Consider the following 24,693-nt stretch of genomic DNA (forward strand, 5'->3'; position numbering starts at 1 on the left):
AATCTCCAGACAATAAGATGATCCTTCACTTGTAAATAACATCAAGAATAGTTGTAAATCAGGATACATCCGTTTTCTTACCAGATCCATTTTCCAAACTATCACACCATGTTCCTCTATACTTGATGCTATTTTTCTTCTTCTAGATGGATTACGTAAAGTGTGTAATTACCCAATGTATTTAAACAAAATATTTTTGAATATACACGCAAAAGAGCTAAAACTGTAATAATACAATCAAGTCAACAGGACAGCAAATAGCATAGCCCAACTCTGGTTTTCGCCCACTGCAGCCTCTTCTGGGGAATATAGTTGGTGTCATCACAGTACATTTAATACTTTTTCGCAACATAGTATTAAATACAAAATAATCAGTAAAATTTTAATTTTCAAAACTCATTTCCATAGAATATATAAATTTTATTTAAACTTCATTCCTTCTTTTTAAATTCAGATAACTGGTTTTTGTTTTTTAAAAGTCCCTTTCTATTTATAAATAAATTTCTACTTATCCCTTTCTTCTACTTGCCTTGCATTCAAATGAACTGCCTCCATCCTTCAACCAATCCTGTGTCATCTTATGTAATGTAAATGTAATAAAAACACTTCCCATTTTTATGCCATATTTAGATATCACATATATGCCCAAAAAACAATGGAGAAGTACAAATATAAGAACAGGAAAACCTCCATGTTTAAACTTTGTGCTCCCTTGAATGTCCAATAGTGTGTGAACCAATGTTTTAATATACCAAATCTAGCCAATAGCCACATTAAAACCATTTTAGCTGAAGGTACATCTAATAATAAATTGAATAATAAAATACATATAGACTTATACCCCCCAATTCAAACTAATAGTACATCCATCTTAATTATAGTATTGCATCTACTGACACTGGTATTTTTGGTGCTAGATAAAAACTCTCCTATACCTTTCTGAGCAGCCAATAATATTCATTCCTGATTGAAAAATAGTGGTAATCCGGGCAGACAATGACATTAATACCTACTGTTTGGTGCCTCTTTGGGAAACCAATTTTATTTAAATTTACCATTTGAATTTGGTTATATTTATATATCTCACTACAGTATTGTTGAGGTTCACCCTCCCACTGATTTTTTATGTTCAAATAAATATAAAAATCATTATCCTTCAATGTACTTTATATTAATGTAAAAAACTAATTAATTTCAGATTTGTCCTAACATACCACTTTTCTCAGTGCTATTTAAATGTTAAGGACTGATTGAGTAGAGCTCTGACTAATGACCATTTACAAATGCATTAAGCATCTTTCAATAGGACTTTCTCCTACTGACAGCAGCCCCTCTAATAGATTATTCTAAAATACATGTGAATATCTTGCCCCCTCCCATATAGCTGGTTATCGCAGTTTTTTTGTGCAAACAAGATACGGAATAAAAGAGATAACCAGCACAGAGAAAGAACATAATAAACCACAGACTGGTGATTTTATAGGCTACACTGTGGAGGATGCACAAGAATGCTGAAATGAGGAGGAGGGCAAAATTGTTCCCCTAAGGTTGAGTAATGGCCTCTATATATACATTACCGCTCAAAAGTTTGGGGTCACTTAGAAATTTCATTATTTTTTAAAGAAAAAAACATTTTCTCTCTATGAACTTTACATTAAATGAATCATAATTACACGATATACATTGTTAGTGTGGTAAATGACTATTCTAGCTGCAAATCTCTGGTTTTTAATGCAACATCTACATAGTCGAATATAGGCATATTTCCAACAACCACCTGTGGTTTAATGGTACATTCTGTTTGATAACTACGTAAGAAGGCTAATGGATGTGTAGGAGGCTAGGTTGCACAACTAAACAACAACACATTAGAGTTTTTAGTTTGAAAAACCGATGCCTCACAGGTCCTCAACTGGCAGCTTCATTAAATAGTACCTGCCAAACGCCAGTGTCGACAGCGCTTGTGGTCAGTGCTTGATTGGAGCCAATTTCATCCTGCAACAAGACAATGACCCAAATCACACCTCCAAATTCTGCAGGAACTATTTATGGAAGAAGGAGGCAACTGATATTCTATCTGTAATGGAGTGGCCAGCCCAGTCAAGAGATCTCAACCCCATCTAGCTGTTGTGTGAGCAGCTTGACCGTATAGTATGCAAAAAGTGCCCATCAAGCCAATCCAACTTGTGGGAGGGGCTTCTGGAAGCATGGGGGAAAATTTCCCCAGATTACCTCTGTAAATCAACAGATAGTATGCCAAAGGTCTGCAATTCTGTAATTGTAGCAAAGGGAGCATTAAGTGAAAAAAAATATTTCAACTTTGTCAATGTCTGGACTATATTTTCTATTCATTTTGCAACTCATTTGAAAAATAAAAGTATGAGTTTTCATGGAAAACACAAAATTGTCAGGCTACAAAAAACAAACTGTTGGGGTAGCATAGTACCATGTCATACCATTTCATATTTTTAGATACAGTACCTTATTATATATATATATATATATATATATATATATATATATATATATATATATTTTTTTTTTTTTTTTTTTTTTTTTTACAAGCGGGACCTATGGGTGATGCCTGTAATAGATGTCACTAAATTGCATCTATCTAATAGACTCATAAAAATAGAACATAAAAAATACTGTATTCAACTTGGCAAATTTAGTTTTGTCCAGATGAAAAGTCTTATTCATTTGGACTATAGTCTAGCTATAAATGCTTCTTTTAATGACATACATGATTCTTTGAAAGGATTGTTAATAACAGTCTAGAATAAATATATGAATTTGATATAGTATACAATATAATATTCTTGGGTACAAATAGATAGCAAAATCATTTTATTATATTAACGAAATGTTCAACAACTAAAAAAAAAGTCTAACTAAATATGTACAAAATGGAATATGAAGGAAAAGTCTAATTATTTTATCAAAGAAAATAATTTATTTTAAAAACAAATATCACCTCCGCTAGCACTCCCGTCATGCTAATGCCCCCTCTTACCGCCAAGTTCTTTTTGTTTACAAAGGCTGGCGCTACCACGGCCACAGCCAAACACTTTCAACAGAGATCTGGAAGTGACAGGCAGTGCCGCAGGTGAACGGAAGTATTGGTGGAGGCTAGTGGCAAGTGGTTTATTGTTTTATAGCTAGACCCCCCAAGCCATATATAACATTTTTGAATCCTGGCCAATTTAATCGCTAGGCTTAGAACTCACATGCTGGTTATTCAAATATAACCACTGAGCCCAGGACAGGTACAGTGTTTGTGACATCAATTAACCGCCATTTAATCAGGGAAGTCCTCAGGATAAGCGTGTGTCCTATTATAAAAATTATATTGTTTTGAAAAAGTCTCCAGGGGTTTTTAGTTTTTTTGGAAAACCTCTTTAGTGACAATACATTTGTCTAACTTTTTTGGACAAAAATGTTGCTGGAATTTTTTTTGTATATTCTCTTATAAATGTTTAAATATTTAGAGTGCATTTCATTGTATTTTTATATTTATTTTATTTTTTTAAGAAGTCACAATTCGTTAAAAAGGTAAAACAGTCAAAATAATTATGAAATTTACAGTAGAATTCAATAGAAATATGCACAATTAAAGGGTGACATTAAAATAAAATAGTTTCTTAAAATTTAACAATTTTATTGTAAATACATTTTTAATATTTTGTTATCTTTATAAAGTACATGCATTTATATGTCAATGTATATTATAGAATTACAAATACCAAAAAAGAAATATTTTTAAAAGAAAATCTTAATTACATAATTTGGATGTATTTGTTAATTAAAACTACTAAAATGTAAGTCCAAGGTTGTATTTGATTATGTGCTGAGCATTTTGAAAGTTTGTGATTCAGTTCTAACTTTGAATCACAACAATTTTTTATAAAATATATCTTTCCATTTTCTCGAGTAGCTTAATTGCCAAGGTCACAAATGATTTGACCAAAATTATTTTCATACCTAAATTAAATTAAAGATAACTAAACAGTAAAATAATAAAACTTTTTATATTGTTTCTTCTTTTTAATGATTAAAAAGTACCAAATAAAGAAGCAAAAAAAAAAACTATGAACCAACTGGTGAATGTTCTCCACCTGTTTGCTACATCATCAGTTTTTTAGTTTTTTGGACGTTAAAATTCCTTCTGAGATTTTGTAGTTGATTATAAATAGTAAATAATAGAATAAATAAATGTTTATGATACCATAATTTACAATGATATTGTTACATTACATTCATTTACACTATCTGTAATAAATTGTAGATAACAATTGGAAAATTATCACAAAAGGTAACTAATTAGCATCAGATTGCAGTGCAACAAAATATTCACTCAAAAAACACTAGAAATTTCATCCTAACAAAAAATAAAATAGCAGCAGCATGAGCATGCTAAATACCATTGGTACATTTCATAACCAAAATGATTCTAACTGAATATCCCTCAGTCTTCAGAAAGTTTGGTTAGATTTGATACAGAACTACATGTACAAAACTAGAGTTGAAAAGATTTACACGGCACCCAAAGAGATTCACAAAGGTCAAGCTCTCAAACATTCACCAAATGTATATGCAAATATTGTACAATATACACTTATTCAACTTTTCATATTTGATGCTCATAAAACCATTTGAGTATATATGTCTTTGTGTTAGTAATTCTATTTGGCAAATCAAGCCATTCAATATACAATATAAGGCATTTCAGTTTGTTTGTTTTTTTTGTTTTTGTGTTTTTTAGAAGACTAACCAATATAGATGCACTTGACTAAACAGGAGCATTTCATTTTCCACATACATTTATATATTAAAAGCATTAGTGCTCTTCTAAACACAGCACACAATAATAAAATAGATCTGATGTACACAAGTAGACGCATATAGGGCTGGGGTGCAACAAACTGAAGGTCAAATAAATTTTACAAATCAGATGTACAGAAGCAATATTAAAGGGAGCCCTTTTACATAAAGTCATTGACGATGCAACAAAGAGATCATCATAGTTTGTTCAATAAAGCACATTTACTGTAGATTTCTGTTCTGATGGCATAGATGATGCAGCATTCACACATGATGCCACTGAGGATTTGACACTCCGACATGCAGACTTTGTAGGTGTTTCTGTGAATCTTTCACAGAAAAGTCACAGCATAGACACAGCCATTCTTTAATTGTCTCAATTAAGTGACCTCATTCAAGGAAAACCGAAGGTTAATCTTTTGGCAGGATGTTGATTTAAGAAATGTAGATTTTGGTTTTTAGGGTCATAATTGGCAATGATTACTACCAGATAAAAGCCAGAGCAGGACAAATTGAATGCCTATCATGGACCATAGTGCAGGAGTCAAACCAGATACTCCACCACAATCACTGTCATCTTCCTACAAGAAAAAAAAGTAAATGGATTAATAATCTTGATAATGATGTACGTACAATACTATAAATATGACAGGCAAAGTGTGTTTGTTATAAACTACTAAAAGGCAAAATTATTTAATGTATAGAATAAGATGATTTCAATAAAAGTTAAGTTGGCTTTTGAACATCAAAAAGAGGAGTTGGGAGCTCACTGTAGTTACTGAAAACAGGGGACTCACTATTAAATGCTATACTTTGATTCAATATTCTGGTTGCCTATGGCCAATGAATTGCAACTTGAAGGTTGTTACGCCCATTTTTTGTACACACATTATTGGCACACACCAAGATTAATTTTAAAGAAATTTGCTAGTAATCACATGTTATTAGAGCAGCCCAACATTACTAATTCTCAAGTTCTAGCTAAAGTTGGTGCCATTAAATGGCTTATAAGGGTTGTGTCTGATGACTGGAGTCTGACTTTTCGGAGCAGCAGGACTGTGTTCAAAAGTCCCAAAGTTCCTGTGCAGATTACACTCTATTGCATATGGGGAATTTCAGGGAACCTTCAGCAACCTTCATCTGTCCAGTTCTACCACTGGGGTTCTCAGGGTTAATTCCAAGTAAGTGTAAACAAATTGGAGGTGATTTATCAATCTCTCTACGCCAGAAAATATGAGAAATTTGCACCTGAGATGCCCCGCTGCACATTTACTTATGGTTTTAGAACAGTTTTAGGTAGTTTTCCGACTGCTATAAAAAAGGTGCATGCCCATGACAAAAGGGGGTGTTGTCAGTGCCAGAAATAACTTGTGGGTCAGAAAATTCCATCCTTGCACCACAAAATTAACTATTGGGGCCACAGAAAACCAGAAAGACTAAAAGGAGGTGCAGTCTTATAGTGCACCAGATTAATCTTCCAGAGAACTTTCTAGTTCTACTCTGCATTGGTCTAAAAACTAACACATTGATATAGCTCTCCTATTGTGTCTTGTTGTCTATCGCAACCAGTTCAAATTTGGCAACAAGATAATAAGAATGTTATAAGGAGTAATACTCCAAATGTAACATCTATATTACTTTACAAACAAAAACAAGTTTACATTATTTTTGAATTAAAGAATGTCTCAAAATACATTGATCTTATTTAGATAAAATTACTCGTTTATAATTATGTAGTCCTTGGAAATATATAAAAACGTTATGTTAGTATTTTATGAATGCCTTTTATTATAGGGGACTGCAGCAATTCAAAAGATTCAGGATTATACTAGAAAAAATCCAGAAATATTGGAAGCCAGCCATCCAAAAATTTTTTAGCTTTATTCCGGGTGAATAGTTTAAAAGGCCATTTCCATGTGTGGCTACAGAGGAAAAAAACATAGGTGGGGGCTAGTTAGTCTTCCAAATAATGATGGCAAGCATCTCACTGCTAATCTCTGTTTACCAATGGGACAAAGCCATTTTGTGTGATGATCACAAAGGGATGGGGGGAACCTGCACTATCACTGCAGCTCAATCCATTTAGATGGTCTGTCTGCCTATATCTGCCTACATATTATACCTGCCTACATATTAGAGAGGGAGAATTAGTTGAAATAAATTCAGCAGTTATTACAAATCTTGCTGCCCATCAAAGCTTTACACTTTCTAGTAAAATTTTTATCCATACAGTAGGTGAAATTGTTAATATTCAGTGATGTGATAAAATGTGCATTATAACAGTAGTAGGAAAACTACAAAAGTTCATAATGCTGTACATGCAAAATGCAGCGATTTTGTATCACAGTGATTGCTGCTGCAGCCTCATAAGCTGTCACTGCTTCTATGGGCACTTAGCTCGTCACATCCTGCCTTATGACAAATTTTGGAACAAAATATTTTGTGATGGCATTTTTTGAAACACTTTGGTGAAGTAGTAGGATTTAATTTTTTGAGAATTAATTATGTTTATATTTGTTATATGTTTTTATTTGTTAAATAGAAACTGCAGTGGTTTTAAAAATATTTTAACACTATACAATTTTTCCCTTCATTTTTAAATTCCCTTTGACTTTAACATGCTATTATTTGTGCGCAACTCCACCAAAGTCATGCTAGAGAAATTGTTTAACCGGGAATACTAAAGGACAGAGAGCCATGACATTGGGGGAGATTTATCTTTTCTTTTTCTAGTTGTCTTGTTTCTTATTTATCTAGTTTCTTAGTCTTAGGTGGATTCTTAGGTTAAATTGCAACTGTCCCTGTTAGTCTAACATTGTTCCCTGTTGTGGGAGATGCAACTATTAAAAAATGATAAATCTTCCCCTTTCTTTATTTAATGCTTTTGGTTATATTGTTTTTTCCATTTGCACAATGTTATTGTCTGAATAAAGTATTTCAGATAACATTTTTTTACATTGCTGTCTAGAATGAACTTTTTTGTGACAGAGAATATACCTAACTTTAGTCTAAACAGCTGGATTTGTAAGATAAATACAAAATATCAATTGAAAAGTGGCAAAAAAAGTTTGCAAATAAGTTCTAAGCTTTGTTTTAATAATTAGAAGAAAGGTAGTAAAAAATCTCCCCAATGTTATCACTTACCTGTAAACACAGTCACTATGTTCACTAACACTGATGCTATGAACCCCAACATGAAAGTACCCAAAAACAACCCAACCACAGCTACCCAATAAACCCTAGACACATTATAACATTTTTTGTAAATTTTTTACATCCAAAAAGCAGTATTAATAGATCATTGATATTTGTAAAACATATCAGGAATTGAAAATAAATGTAAAACCTATAACATAAAGTACACTATACAAAAAAACTTACAAATTGACAAATGTATGCAAAATTTCTGTTTAACTGCAATACACTGAAATAGTTTATATATATATATATATATATATATATATATATATATATATATTTATATATATATATATATATATATATATATATATATATATATATATATTTGTGTGAATATTTCCACAGTATAAGAATACTTGCAGTAAAATGAAGATAGGTGTAGCAGTCATCATTGAAGAGGCAGCATTCACTGTGCATAAAGGCTCATCCTATCATTTATACGCAAAGCAGAGTGTAGAAAAAAGAAAGGGAACATAAAGAAAGACACACACAATGATTTAGCATGCAATTGGCGAGCTGTTAGAAAGATGCAATAATTCACTAAAACATTGACAATACTTAAAACAAATGAAACCAAAATCCTTAAACAGCAACATGCAATAAAAAAAATGCACTAAACGAAATGCATAAAACACTTTCACACAAGAACATACTGAATGCCGTATTAAACTCATATGGAAACTACAATAATCAGTTGTGGTTAATAATAAATTATGATCACCATAATAAATACTTTATAATCCCCAAATAATAAATTGATGTCTTGGTCAATTTATTAAGTGGTCAACATAAACAGTATATTATGGTGGGCTCCATTAACACCTTAACAAATTTGCTCTTTTTCGCTTTTGTGTTTACATTTTTTGCCCCCACATTCAAACATCCATACATCTTTTATTTTCCATGTACAGAGCCATGAGGGCTTGTTTTCTAAGATGGGGTAAAATTGGATAAAACTTTACTTATGTCAAATGGGGAAATTATTTTTGCTACAGTATATACAACACAAACAACACATACCAATCACATATACAATAAAAAATGCACAGAATCATAGACAAATAATAATTACTGACCCTACTATATTCTTTTAGAGACCACCGACCCAGCTATCTACCACTCCTATTAACATCAAGTAAATGAATGCACTTGGAGATTTTAATCCTAAATTGTCTAAAACACCCACTAAAAACACTCTTCCTATCCATAATTAGCTTATATAGAGTGTTTGATTCTTTGTTTTAAATAGCATTGAATCTTTCTAAGATTCTCCTGTCTGTTGTCTCTGCAAAACCCTCCTTCTCATCACCCATAACTGCCCTGATCTTCTGTGAAGGAAACTGTGACGTTCCGGACCCCTGAGGGGTACGCAAAGTCACTTAGTTATCCTTTTATAGACACACAGGTTCTGAGAGCCCAAGGAAGTGATTTAAAGTTGTCCACACAACTTCCAGATATGGCACAAAAATAATTCACAGCCCTGAACTCATGGAGCTGCCACCAGTTATTCTTTAATTTAAGCTCAGTCCGTAAAGGGATTATAAAGGGTGAGGAACCAACCCGGTTGCATCTCGTGGATCGATATAAAAGAGCAACACAGATTACATTTTATATTTAATTGCCTTAAGGGCACACTAGGCAAAACAATATGCACATTAGAGATGTATACAGTTACACAGAGTACAAGATACGAGTAGCACTACAAGTAACAGCAGTTCAGTAAGTTTGTTACATTGTGTGTGTTGGGCCTAATGGAATCTGTTAGTCCACACGTTAAGATCCTTCTCTGCTCTTGATATTAAAATGGTTCCCAGAAAAAAAGATAATGTGGCCTTAGAGGTGCCTGATTATATCATGTGGAGTCACACCTCTGCCCACCCAACAGGAGGGTTCATGGGTCCCTACTACCTGGTATTACAACCAGAGCCCTAGAGAAGCCATAGCTTCTCAAGGGGAAGTCATAGGGTCATGGTTCTGGTATCATTGCATCCAGGTGAATCCCTGGATCGCATTGATACCAAACCTGAGCCATTTGCTATGGTCCCAAGTGTTCTAGATTCCCAGAAATTGGACCATTGTGATCTCCTGAAAATATCCAATCCAAAAATGTATTTGTTCTTCTGGTGGGATGGACTATAACTCCATAACTGTCCCTATTCAACCTATTGGTTTGAGAGTTTTTATGGCTATTTGTTTGAGACTTTGGGGGGGTGCATGTAGATGAAGTGGCTGCAGAGGCCCTTTGAAGCTGGGACACCTACTGTGTTCATAAACCACCTAGTTCAATTAGGCCAAATAAGCTGAGGCTGGGGGAAAGTGGGGTAGGAAAAGGCCCCCCTCCCTCTAGTCACATTTATCACTGCCTACATCCCTTTTTGTCATTCCCGGACCAAAACATGTTATCCCATGAAACAAACTCCCAGCTACAGCAGTGTCATAAACCATTTTCAACGGTTTCTTGCTGACATTGAAGGAACAAAGTCTGTAGAAGAAAAACAATTTTGACTGGCCTTTGTATACAATTTATCCTCCACTCCATATCCCTGTGGAGGAAACCCCCCACATATTTGTACTGAATGACCTAAGTCACAAAAGAGTCACCAATCCATTTTTATTCCAACTGGTATGTCCCATTTATTCTGTGATACCAAATTCATATAGGTATTAATATGTTTTAATAGATGTAAAAAAATGTAAACCTTATTTAGGAAAAAAAAAATCTTTATTTTGCCATTTTTTGATGCTTGTAACCTTTTCATACTACAACAACAAACTTGTGTATGGTCTCATTATTTGCAGGACTAGGTGACATTTTCATTGCTGCCATTTTGAGTATAGTTTGATTTGATTATAAATGGTGAAAAAGTGGCAATCTGGACATGTGCTATTTTACATTACAGGGTTCACCACCACGAATAGCTGTTTTTATATAAATCGATATAGATATAGATATATAGATAGATGGATGGATAGATAGGAGTTTTGGGAAGTGGCAATACCCCCCAAACCAAAAATTCCTGCTTATAAAGGACTAAAAGTTGTCCCCATTTCACCAAAAATTAGCTTCCTGTGAGACACTGTACATTAATTACAGCCATTTTTCTGATATGCAGCCTTCTTAACTCCTGGGTTTGAATCTTCTCCTAAACTGGGCTGCCAGTGAACTTTCTTGCAGATCCTGGTGAATGGTGAACATTGGTAAAGAGCCATTTTCAAATCTCTCCAGAGATGCTCAGTTGGGTTTAGGTCGGGGCTCTGGCTGGCCAGTCAAGAATCGTTACAGAGTTGTTCTGAGAAACTGCTTTGTTATTTTAGCTGGGTGCTTATGGTCATTGTGTTGTTGGGAGGTAAACCTTTGGCCCAGTCTAAGGTCCAGAGAACTTTACGAGAGGTTTTCATCCAGGATATCTCTGTACTTGTCCGTATTCATCTTTCTTTCAAATCAGTGGTGCTGTTAGGTCAAAAGGGATCTTTTGGCCAGAGCCCTGGATCTCTAGGTTAGCAGGACATTCGTCCTGCTCCAAAGGCACTCCCCACTCTCATCAAGATCCTTGTCCTCAGGACACAGATCATGATGAGAAAGTGTGCTCCAGGCACACTGCTTTCCCTTGCCGGGGAGAATATTACTACCTGGAGGCTGCAGGACCTGTGATGATGTCATGATCACATGACCTGCAGGGGAAGCTCATGCACAGAGCTGCATCTGTGAGAAGGAAAAATAATGGTAACAAAGAACGGGGGGAACATGTGGGCAAATTTCTGGGGGCTTCATGGGGGACAATACTGGGGGGATGTGTAGGGGACATTACCGGGATTATGTGTGGGGGACATTACTAGGGGCTGTGTGGAGGACATTACTGTCAATATGTGCAGACATTACTAGGGGGATGTGTTGGGGAGATTCCTGGTGGGCTGTGTAGGGAACATTACTGGGGCACGTGTGGGGACATTACTAGGGGGATGTGTGGGGGAATTACTGGGGGGATGTGTGGGGGAATTACTGGGGGAATTTGTGGGGACATTGCTGGGGGGATTATGGGATATATTATGGTGGGGATGTATAGGGGACATTACTCCATACTGTAAAGTTGCTATTGTCCCAACCAAATGTGAGGGGGTAATGTACAGGAGTTGGCAGAAGGAGAATGGCCAAGTTGAGGAAGAGTTGTGGTCGCCCCAAACTTCTTCCATTTAGGAATTATGGAGACCAACGTGCGCTTCAGAACCTTGAGGAACACAGGTCATGATGAGAAAGTGTACTCTAGGCACACTGCTTTCCCCTGACGGTCCTAGCCTTCGGGAGACTACTACTACCCAGAGGCTGCAGGACCTGTGATGATGTTATGATCACATGACCTTCAGCGGAAGCACTTGCACAGAGCTGCATCTGTGAGGTGAGGGGGAAACATGTTGGGAACTAAAGAAAGGGGGGAACATGTGGGCACATTTCTAGGGGGGCTTCATGGGGGACAATACAGGGGTCTGTGTATGGGACATTACTGGGGGATGTGTGGGGGACATTACTGGGGGGCTGTGTTGAGGACATTACTCTGGAGCTGTGTGTGACATTACTGGGGGGCTGTGTGGGGGACATTACTGGAAGGCGGTGAGGACTTTACTGGGGGCTGTATGCGGGACATTACTGGGGGGATGTGGGGGGGACATTACTGGGGGGATGTGGAGGGACATTACTGGGAGATGTGTGGGGGACATTAGTGGGCGGATGTGTGGGGGACATTACTGGTGGGATGTGTGGGGGACATTACTGGGAGGCTGTATGGGGAACATTACTGGTGGGATGTGTGGGGACATTACTGGCGGGATGTGTGGGGACCTTACTGGGGGGATGTGTGGGGGACCTTACTGGGGTTATGTGTGAGGGACATTACTGGGGGCTGTGTGAGGACATTACTGGGGGCTGTGTGAGGGAAATTACTGAGGGGATGTGTGGGGGACATTACTGGGGGGATGTGTTGGGGACATTACTGGGAGATGTGTGGGGGATGTGTGGGGGACTTTACTTGTGGGATGTGTGGGGGATATTACTGGGAGGCTGTATGGGGGAAATTACTAGTGGGATGTGTGGGGACATTACTGGCGGATTGTGTGGGGACATTACTGGGGTTATGTGTGAGGGACATTACTGGGGCTGTGTGAGGACATTACTGGTGGCTGTGTGAGGGACATTACTGTGGGCTGTCTGGAGGGCATTACTGGGGGGCTGTGTGGTAGAAATTACTGAGGGGATGTGTGAGGACATTACTGAGGGCATGTGTGGGGACATTACTAGGGGGCTGTGTGGGGGACATTACTGGAAGGCTGTGTGAGGACTCTACTGGGGGCTGTATGGGGGACATTACTGAGGGGATGTGGGGGGGACATTACTGGGGGGATGTGGGAGGACATTACTGTGGGGGCTATGTGGGGGACATTACTCAGGGGCTATGTGGGGGGATATTACTCAGAGGATGTGTGGGGGACATTACTGGGGGGATTTTTGACTAAAATTACTGGGGGGCTGTTTGAGGACATTACTGGGGGTCTGTTTGAGGATATTACTGGAGGCTTTGTTATGGACGTTACTGGGGGGCTGTGTGGGGTAAATTACTGAGGGGATGTGTGGGGGACATTACTGGGGGTATGTGTTGGGGACATTACTGGGAGATGTGTGGGGGACATTACTGGGCGGATGTGTGGGGGACATTACCGGTGGGATGTGTGGGGGACATTACTGGTGGGATGTGTGGGGGACATTACTGGGAGGCTGTATGGGGGACATTACTGGTGGGATTTGTGAGGAAATTACTGGGGGGATGTGTGGGAGACATTTCTGGGGTTATGTGTGGGGGACATTACTGGGGGCTGTGTGAGGACATTACTGGGGGCTGTGTGAGGGAAATTACTGAGGGGATGTGTGGGGGACATTACTGGGCGGATGTGTTGGGGACATTACTGAGAGATGTGTGGGGAATGTGTGGGGGACTTTACTGGTGGGCTGTATGGGGGACATTACTGGTGGAATGTGTGGGGGACATTACCGCTGGGATGTGTGGGGGACATTACTGGGAGGCTGTATGGGGGACATTACTGGTGGGATGTGTGAGGACATTACTGGGGGGATGTGTGGGGGACATTACTGGGGGAATGTGTTGGGGACATTACTGAGAGATGTGTGGGGAATGTGTGGGGGACTTTACTGGTGGGCTGTATGGGGGACATTACTGGTGGAATGTGTGGGGGACATTACTGGTGGAATGTGTGGGGACATTACTGGCGGGATGTGTGGGGACATTACTGGGGGGATGTGTGGGGGACATTGCTGGGGTTATGTGTGAGGGACATTACTGTGGGCTGTGTGGAGGGCATTACTGGGGGGCTGTGTGGTAGAAATTACTGAGGGGATGTGTGAGGACATTACTGAGGGCATGTGTGGGGACATTACTAGGGGAAAGTGTGGGGGCATTACTGGGGGGATATGTGGGGTATATTACAGGGGACTTGTGTGGGGGACATTACTCCACACTGTAAAGTTATCATTGCCACAACCAAATGTGAGGGTGTAATGTACAGGAGTGGTTATTTGTGAAAGTGCAATACATATGTATCGAGGCCCGTTCGCTGGATCATTTACCACCCTAGCAATGCCCCTGCTTCAATTTCAACGAGTCATTCTATGGCTGCAGCTGAAAAACACCCCTATAGCATGATGCTGCCAACACCATGTTTCACTGTTGGGATTATATTTGGCAAGCAATGAGCAGTGCCTGGTTATCTCCACATATCCTTCTTAGAATTAACACCAAAAAGTAAAATCAGAGAATCTTTTTTTTCATAGTCTGGGAGTCCTTTATGTGTTTTTTTTTGCAGGCTTTCATATTTCCTGCACTGAGGAGAGGCTTCTGTCAGCACACTCTCCCGACTGGTGTCTTTGACTGGAACTTTCTCCCAGCTCCCTACTGCATATCTGAAGCTCAGACACAATGATATTGCAGTTATTTTTTACTTCTCTCATCATGGGTCTTATCCCAGAATTGTTTGGTTTGGCTGAATGGCAAAGTCAAGGAGGAGTTGTGGTCATCCCAAACTTCTTCCATTTATGTTTTATGAAGACCACTGTGCTCTCTGAAACCTTGAGGGCTACAGAAATTATTTTGTAAGCTTTTCCAAATTTGTGCCCTGCTACAATTCATTCTCTGAGCTCCTTGGGTAGTTCCTTAAACCTAATGATTCTCATGTGCTCATGAGCTTCTAAGATCTTATATAGATGAACGTGTGCCTTTCCTAATCAAGGACACACACTCTCTGATGCCAGGTAATATAAGATAAAGTTAATTTATGGGGATGCAAGGGAAACACTTTTTTTCTAAAAGAAGTGTGTCAGGTAGTTACTACTAGTCACTAGCTGTATTTGTGACAATGTGGTGACAGGTTCCCTTTGCATTGAATTTGTAAGTTTTGTAAATATACTTCCAGACAATTAATTTTGTTGTCCCTATGACAATTGGATTGTCATAATTTTGGACTGAGTCAAAGTTCAGTAAATTACCAGCATCCAGAGAGCTTTACCAAAGGTAATTAAGGATTGTCTGTAAGTCAGTCATTTTTAAGTTGGGGACTGCATATACATTTTTAATTATTGGTGGTTATGATATGTACCACTATTAAAGGGGTGATATCCACAAAGGAGATAATTATCTCTGCATAGCTTTTAAAGATCATCACATAGTACTTTTATTGTTTGGGAGTTATTTATTTTTTTTTTTTACTATGAAAGGGGTTTTCACAGCAGAAATAAAACTTGTTTTACTCAGCTCAGTATCCCTTCCTAATCAGTAAAGGACAATATTGTTTCACTGGAAAAGAAATATCAAACATAGATGCATAGTTATAAGACTATAGGACTAGAGATGAGCGAACATGCTCGTCCGAGCTTGATGCTCGTTCGAGCATTAAGGTACTCGAGACGGCTCGTTGCTCGGACGAGTATTTCCCCTGCTCGAGATCGAGCATTTAATTAAAAAAACACAGTGAAGAACAATGAAGAATAGAATAAAAACAGTGAACACAGGATCATTTAAGTGAAAAACACAGTGAAGAATAGATTACAGATGTTCGGCACATCTGCTTACTTGTCGGAAGATACGCGCGGAACGGTGCGAACAAAATAGCATGTGAAGAACAATATATATGTGTGAAGAAGACATTGCAGAACACGGTGAGCAGGACGGAGACACAAGGGAGCAGCACAGAGACACCGGGGAGCAGCACAGAGACACCGGGGAGCAGCACAGAGACATCGGGCAGCGGCACGGAGACATCGGGGCACGGAGACATCGGGGCACGGAGACATATGGGCACGGAGACATATGGGCACGGAGACATCGGGGCACGGAGACATCGGGGCACGGAGACATCGGGGCACGGAGACATATGGGCACGGAGACATCGGGGCACGGAGACATCGGGGCACGGAGACATCGGGGCACGGAGACATCGGGGCACGGAGACATATGGGCACGGAGACATCGGGGCACGGAGACATATGGGCACGGAGACATATGGGCACGGAGACATATGGGCACGAAGACATCGGGGCACGGAGACATATGGGCACGGAGACATCGGGGCACGGAGACATATGGGCACGGAGACATATGGGCACGGAGACATCGGGGCACGGAGACATCGGGGCACGGAGACATAGGGGCACGGAGACATATGGGCACGGAGACATCGGGGGAACGGAGACATATGGGCACGGAGACATCGGGGCACGGAGACATATGGGCACGGAGACATATGGGCACGGAGACATATGGGCACGGAGACATCGGGGCACGGAGACATATGGGCATGGAGACATCGGGGCACGGAGACATATGGGCACGGAGACATATGGGCACGGAGACATCGGGGCACGGAGACATATGGGCACGGAGACATATGGGCACGGAGACATATGGGCACGGAGACATAGGGGCACGGAGACATCGGGGCACGGAGACATCGGGGAGACTTCAGTGGAAGAAGAGCAGCGGATCCCGGGACAGCGTATCTCCCGACAAGTAAGCAGATGTGCAGAACATCTGCAATCTATTCTTCACTGTGTTTTTCACTGCGTTTTTCACTTAAATGATCCTGTGGTCACTGTTTTTATTCTATTCTTCACTGTTCTTCACATCTGTTAACTTGTCGGGAGATAATATACGCGCGGAACAGTGAAGAATAGATTGCAGATGTTTGCATACATATGCTAACTTATCAGAAGACATTCTTTTTCAATTAATTAACACATTTTATTCCCGAACCATGGTCCCTTTGAAAAATGCTCGAGTCTCCCATTGACTTCAATGGGGCTCGTTATTCGAGACGAGCACTCGAGCATCTGGAAAAGTTCGTCTCGAATAACGAGCACTCGAGCATTTTAGTGCTCGCTCATCTCTATATAGGACCTTTGTTGCAGATCTGTAACAGTGTGCCAGTGGCACAATTTAGCAGAACTATGGCAAGCTATATATATACTGAAGTACCCTGGGGGGTTTCAGAAAAATAGTAAAAATAAACAAACACAATCATAAACATGTTAGGTTTCATTCCACAAGTCCTAATCTATTAGAGTATAAATACTTTTATTCCCGGTGTTGAACCCTGTAATGGAAAATAGCACCCAAATGTCAGAAACACCACTTTTTCACCATTTTACTATAAATCTAAATACTGTCACTACAAGTTACAATTTACTATGCAGAAAACAAGCCCTTACACATCTTTATACACAGGAAAAATAAAAAAAGGTATAGAAGTGAAGATTGAAGTGAAGATTGAAACACAAAAACAAAAAAGGCATTGAGGGATTAAGAAATTTTTGTTCTATTCATATAATTTTTAATCATTTGGTCAATTTTATTAACAAATCAATATATAGTTAAAAATCGAATTTTCTCTCTCTTTCATGGCTGTCTTTTTGGGGTGGGAACATAGAGAATCCTTGTCTAAATTTAGGTTTGATTTTCATTTGATCTCCTGTCTACAGTATTCACTGTCACGGTGTGATAATTTGTCCCTTTTCACACATCTCTTACTATCTAGTTTAAAGGGATAAGGAAAATATTGCTTCTATAGCTACGTTTTAAGTCTTCCCCTTTAACATCAAGCATGACTTGCAGGAAGCCTAATTAACATGATGTGGGATTAAAGCGAAAATATCTATCCCAAAAGGAAGAGATTACCAGTAGACAACACTATTTCAATGTGCTTGTGTCTCTTTAGTTCAGCATAAAGAACTGGTTTATCTTCAAGATAGGCTTTTGACTAGGGTCAGGAAGTAAAAGTTTTGTCAATTAAGGCCGCCTTGAAGACATGTGGAGAGTTAAAAAGGGTTTGCTTTACAAGGTAGCTAGAGAGGCAACGTTCTCCTTATCCTATCCTGAAAAACATATTTCTCAGAATATCCTAGTGGAGAAGCAATGTCTATAAGCCACCACATGCCTACAACACAGTAATATGTTTATTTGGAGCACTGCTCCCATAGTTAAGCTGTAACATGAAATTTTAACACTATGCAAATTGAGCTCAAGGGCTATGAGAGACATTACCAGAGCCCCATTTTTAGCACACAGAAATGTGCTACTACGCATTTTTCATTCATCAATGATGTAACAATTGAAAGTAGTACAGGGAGAAAAAAATCATAATTATAAGAATCTTGGTATGAAAATGATGTCAATGGAATGTAAATTGTTTCAGATGAAATGATCCTATGAAACGTTGTAATAGTCTGCAACTCTGTGGAGGGGAGATTTATCTATTTAAAATTATTTATATAGAGAGTTTATTCATATAAACCCTTCCCTTCCCACTGTGCTGGATATGTCTTGTCCCATGCCAGCCCACTTCGCAGCCTACCATCCTTACTTGGCATGGAGGTATTGTAAGGGGGGAAATAGTCACAACAAAAAATGGCATGCAAGATCTGCTAAATATTCTTTATTTGTTGTGTGAAAGTGAATATTCATCATAAACACAATCTAGAGATCAACATGTAAGTAAACACATGCAAGATGATAGAGAGGCATAAAAAGGCATTTAATTATTAGTGCAAAACCACTCACAACCAACACATTTGCAAATGAAAGTAAACAATAATAGTGTGAAATAAAAAGGTGAAAGCTCAATGAGAAAAATATTCAATTTGGGGACATTTAAACAGGTAAAACAGCTGGTTCAGAAATAGCAAAGGGTGGTGAATCTGTGTTTATACCCGAGGACTTCAGGTGAAATAAATTTCTACTATTCTTAATAAAGATATTAAGAATTAATTACTTACCAAATCATCTTGATCAAAACAAGCATCTGGACCTTTTCTATACCTTGGATTTTGAGCAAGCAAGCATGGATCTGGACCATTAGCTTTAGGTTTTAGTTAGGGAGATTTTCTATGAAATGTCAATGCTTATATATATTAAATTGAAAACAACATTTTTATACAATTCATGTCATACAACTTCAGCTGATCACAGAAAAACCTACCCTTTAAATAATTTAGTACATTGAAGTACATGGGTGTAAAATATGGCAATACTACATTGGATTGCACACTGAAAGTCTTGTTAAAAAAAATCTTGTAAAAAACATGGTACAACTTCATTTTCTTGTCAGATCTTCTTTTTTATGTTCAATCAGTACTTTAGTCACTGATTAACTTTCTATTGTGTGAGCGATATCTCAGCATATGTAGTGTCATTCACAAAGTATCAGTGAGCCAAGTCTATATTATGAATGTTGGCTGGCATTGTGCAAGTGTATTATTAGTTATTAATATTTTGGTTCGGGTGGGCCTGCTTTTTAAAGTTTGTATGGTAAATTTATTGTACATGATGTAGCGGGCACCAGGGGTAGCAGATTGTATCTAAAAAGTTAAGATTGGTTGGGCCTACAATGCCTATAAAGCCAGAGGCCCTTGGTAGCCTTAAAGGAAATCTACCACTCGGGTAGACACTATTTGAACTATGAAGAACTACTGGTGGGCCTTTTCTTCAGTGTTCTGAAACTCCTTTGCAGTATTCTTGAAACACCTGTAAAAAGATTTTAAAAAGCCTTTATAGACTATACGAATTAGCGCTGGGTGCTTCTGTGGAGGTCACACAGGCAGCCCCGCGCTTCTTTGTTTCCTAATTATGTACACCTACGGCGAGTGCTATCATACCCAACCATTCCACTTCCCCTGCCTGAGAGCTGGTGATGTCAACCAGCTCTCGGGAAGTCTCACGTGCATGAGCGGTCCAGGTCTCAGCTTAGAAGTCGACTCGCACGCACAAGACTTCCCGAGAGCTGGGCGACGTCAACTGCTCTGGAGCGGGAGAGAGGAGTAGGTGGGTACTGCAGGCATGCATAATTAGGAAATGAAGAAAGGCTGGGCAGCTTGTGTGATGTCCACACAAGTGATCAGCACTGATTAGCATATTCTATAAAGTAGTTTTCATCTTTCATCTTTTTACAGGTATTTCAAGAGTACACTGAAGAAAAGGTCCACCAGTAAGTGTTCATAGTTCAAAAAGTGTCTACCGAGTGGTAGATTTTCTTTACAACTGTGACATTTTATGCATAAATCACTATCAATACAATCCAATATCAAAAAGACCCATAACACTATTCCATGCATACAGTACCAAATTCTAGTGTAGCATATCACAAAAAAAACCTCTTCAGGTCATAGATCCTTACCTACATTAGTTTGAAGTTAATTGAAATTTATATGTACAGATTTGTAAGAACTTTGAAAGGATACAGCGTTGTTCTGCCTGTATCAAAGGCTGCTGCTCACACAACTCACACGTGTGTGGGTTGTCTACAATTATGAATAGTAAATTTGTGTTGAGAATCTTTTCAACATGATAAATTCTGAAAGAAATAATTAGATTGCTTTGATTATCAATAATAAGCAAAGGTCTTAAGAATGTGCAAAATGTATCCCAAATATATAACAATTTAAATATGCCAGAAATGTGTGATTGTTTATGGTTTCATAAATGGAGGGAATATCAAGGTCCCTAAGAGGTTTACAAATTCCCATGTATATACTAGTCTTCCATAAAGCTAGAGTTATAACCAGGTTTTATTTCACCTTGGGTATATGTTCATCAACCTTCCTTAGCTTTCTTGCTACTCTCCAGAACCACAGTACTTAAAGGAAACTTGCCATCTCGGATCTACCTATTAAGTTAGATCTGGTAGGTTCCTCTAATAAATGCCCTTTTTAGGGCTAATCCTTAAAGGGGTATTCTCATCTGGGCAGTCACATCCAGATGAATTAATCTGCCATATATAAACATTTCTTCAATTACATGTCATTAAATTTTTTTTTTACGTGTGTGAAGATTATTTCTCATAAATGCCGTCATATGGTCCCTTAGAAACAAGACAGTATCCCTAGATACGACCACCTCTGCTGGAGGGATTGCACAAAGAATCAAAACATTTTTGTATATGAAATGTCCAGGAGTTACTGCATGTCCTACAGCCATCCTGCAGTAATGATCGCTGAAGCCACGTTGTCAGGCAGGACTCAATAGCGCCTGTCTGGCCACCGCTGCCAAAATGTGACGTGGTCGTATTCGAGGAAGCTATCTCGTTTCTAAGGGACAACATGACTACATTTATGAGAAATGATCTTCACACAGGAACCTTTTTTTTAATAACATCTGATTGAAGAAATGTTTACATAAGGACAATTAATTAAATTAAATTAAAATGCCCGGATGAGAATACCCCTTTAAGTATCCAATAAGTTTGTACATGTTTTATTGCCCTAATATGCAAATTGGAAAAAGAGGCTACTGGGGCGTGGAGTAGCCGGAGCTGAAGCTACACGGCGCGGCTACCCTACGTCCCAGTAGCCTCTTTCGATCCTTCTATCCTGATACCTTCAGTGTGCAGCTCCTGGTAACTGTGAATACTCGTCCGCACCCTGCATAGAATATGCATGCAGAGCCTGTATGCAGAGCCTGTATGCATAGCCTGCATGAGCAGTAGCTCCGGCTTAAGAACCCAGTGTGCACAGCTGCCAGCTCAAACGCAGACGAGTGTGCGCAGCTACCAGGAGCTGTGCATAGAAGATAAAGTATGTGAATTGAGAGAGGATACTGGAGCCGGAAGTAGCCACACTGTGTAGATTCAGCTCCGACTGCTCCACGCCCCAGTAGCCTCTTTCACTAATTATCGGGCACTGAAGGATTTGCCCTAAAAAGGGCTCCAATGGCATTTATTAGGGCAGTGGTGGCGAACCTATGGCACGGGTGCCAGAGGTGGCACTTAGAGCCCTCTTTATGGGCACCTGCACCATCACCCCAGCGCAGAGTTCGCCAAACAGGACTCAAGGCCCAGTAGTATACAGCCAACCCAGCCTGCCCCCAGTAGTATACATCGTGCCCCTAGGAGTATACAGCATGCCCCCAGTAGTATACAGCGTGCCCCCAGTAGTATACAGCCACCCCAGCCTTCCCCCAGTAGTATACAGCCTGCCTCCAGTAGCATACAGCCACCCAGCCTGCCCCCAGTTGTATACAGTGTGCCCCCAGTAGTATACAGCCACCCCAGCCTGCCCCGAGTAGTATACAGCCACCCAGCCTGCCCCGAGTAGTATACAGCCACCCAGCCTGCCCCTAGTAGTATACAGCCACTCACCCTGCCCCCGTTTGTATACAGCCACCCAGCGTGCCCCCAGTAGTATACAGCCCAGAATTTTTAAAAAAACTTATATACTCACCCTCCGGTGGCCCCGATGCGCAGCACTGCTACCCCGATGTCATCGCGACTCCTCTTCTTGCTTCCCGGCTCCTCTTCTTGCTTCAGTGCCCATCTTCTGTCTTCTTTAACATGGTGCTGGGCGCCGCCATTGTTCTCTCCCGCTGCTGACGGGAGAAAAACTTGGCTGCGCCCAGCACGATGGGTAAAGAAGACAGAAGACGGGCGCTGAAGCAAGAAGAGGAGCCGCGATGACATCGAGGGAGCAGCGCTGCACATCGGGGCCAACGGCGCGTGAGTATGTAAGTTTATTATTTTTTAAGTCCATATTTAATGATTTTTTACTCGTATTGACTCGTGTATAAGCCGAGGGGACGTTTTTCAGCCCTTTTTTTGTGCTGAAAAACTCGGCTTATACACGAGTATATACGGTAATTAAGCAGCTAAAAAGGACTTTGGAACATTCATTTTTATTACCTTGTGCAGTTGGGACATTCCAGATATCCACTAAATGATCTATTTTCATTTTCAAAAAAATATTGGGTTTGCTCGGTGATACAGCTCTGTTTTGCCAGAATTGCAGAAAAATCATCATCATCAAATTCAGCTGCAAGACATATTTATCGTTAATAAAATTATACTAAGCATCAAAAAGATTACAGAAAATGATAGTGCTGCATCTTTGTAATTTTTGTTTCTTAAGATACAGTCTCTATCACACAAAACAATCAATTATTTTTATACCTGATACAATAATTGATCATTACAACATAAATACACAACATATGAATAGGTTATGGGTTCCAAGGAGGAAGCTCTGTCAATGAGATACACATTTCACATTACAAACCCCTTTCTACAGGATGTCACCCCACTTCTATATGTCAATACATAGTGGAGACTATAAAACTATAAAAATCAGCAAGCAGTCTCTCAAAATACAAGGTCTACCTAATAAAGGCCTAATATCACTTGTCGCTTCTCTATAATACATATACAGTAGGTATGGAAAGTATTCGGATTCCTTTACATTTTTCACTTTTTGTTTCTTTGCAGCCAATTTGTAAGATCTAAAAAGTTCTTTTTTGCTTATTAATGTACACTCTGCACCTTAATTTGACAGAAAAAAACTGAAATGTAGATATTTTTGCTAATTTATTAAACAAGTAAAGCTGAAATATCACATTGCCATAAAGCACTTTTTGAGCTAGTACAGCCAGGAGTCTTCTTGGGAATGATGCAACAAGTTTTTCAAACCTGGATTTGGGGATCATCTTCCATTCTTCCTTGCAGATCCTCTCCAGTTCCCTCAGGTAGAATGGTGAACGTTGGTGGACAGCCATTTTCATGTCTCTCCAGAAATTCTCAATTGGGTTTAAGTTAGGGCTCTGGCTGGGCCAGTCAAGAATGGTCAATGAGTTGTTCTGAAGCCACTGCTTTGTTATTTTAACTGTATGCTTAGGATCATTGTCTTGTTGACAGGTGAACAAACAGAAATTTTCATCCACAGCATATCTGTAAATAGCCTAATTTTTTTTTTTTCAATTGCAATCTGATGTCCTATCCCTGCAGCTGAAAATCAACTCCATAGAATGAAGTTGCCACCACCATGTTTTACTATTGGGATTGTATTTGGCAGGTAATGAGCAGGGGCTGGTATTCTCCACACACACCACTTAGAATTAACTCCAAAAAATTCCATCTTCGTCTCAACAGATCAGATGATTTTATTTCTCAGTCTTGGAGTCCTTCACGTGGTTTTTGCAAAGTGCGGGCTTTCATATGTCTTTCACTGAGGAGAACCTTCTCCCAACTGAAGCAGAGCTGCAGTGATAGTTGACTTTCTAGAACTTTCTCCCTGCTACATCTCTGTAGCTCAGCCACAGTGATCTTGGGGTTTTTCTTTACTTCTCTCACGAAGGCTCCTCT

The 24,693-nt window shown here is 39.2% G+C and overlaps 1 protein-coding gene across 14 annotated transcripts in view; it reads right to left on the minus strand.

Annotated features, from left to right (window-relative positions):
- Positions 1–3,634: 3,634 nt before the first annotated feature.
- Positions 3,635–24,693, minus strand: part of CACNA2D1 (calcium voltage-gated channel auxiliary subunit alpha2delta 1) — a 472,576-nt gene continuing 451,517 nt past the window's right edge. For 13 of the 14 annotated variants that reach the window (XM_072147264.1, XM_072147265.1, XM_072147275.1 and 10 more), the window contains 4 exons: positions 23,242–23,371; positions 20,810–20,922; positions 19,349–19,431; positions 3,635–5,402 (listed from right to left, as the gene is read on the minus strand). In XM_072147264.1, coding sequence (XP_072003365.1) covers positions 5,286–5,402; positions 19,349–19,431; positions 20,810–20,922; positions 23,242–23,371 — 443 coding nt within the window. In that variant the 3' untranslated portion in view covers positions 3,635–5,285. Of the gene's footprint in view, positions 5,403–8,382; positions 8,451–19,348; positions 19,432–20,809; positions 20,923–23,241; positions 23,372–24,693 lie in introns of all 14 variants that reach the window. The other variant, XM_072147262.1, reaches the window with a different exon arrangement.

Source organism: Engystomops pustulosus, chromosome 4, assembly GCF_040894005.1.
Source record: "Engystomops pustulosus chromosome 4, aEngPut4.maternal, whole genome shotgun sequence".
In the NCBI taxonomy this organism is placed as follows: domain Eukaryota; kingdom Metazoa; phylum Chordata; class Amphibia; order Anura; family Leptodactylidae; genus Engystomops; species Engystomops pustulosus.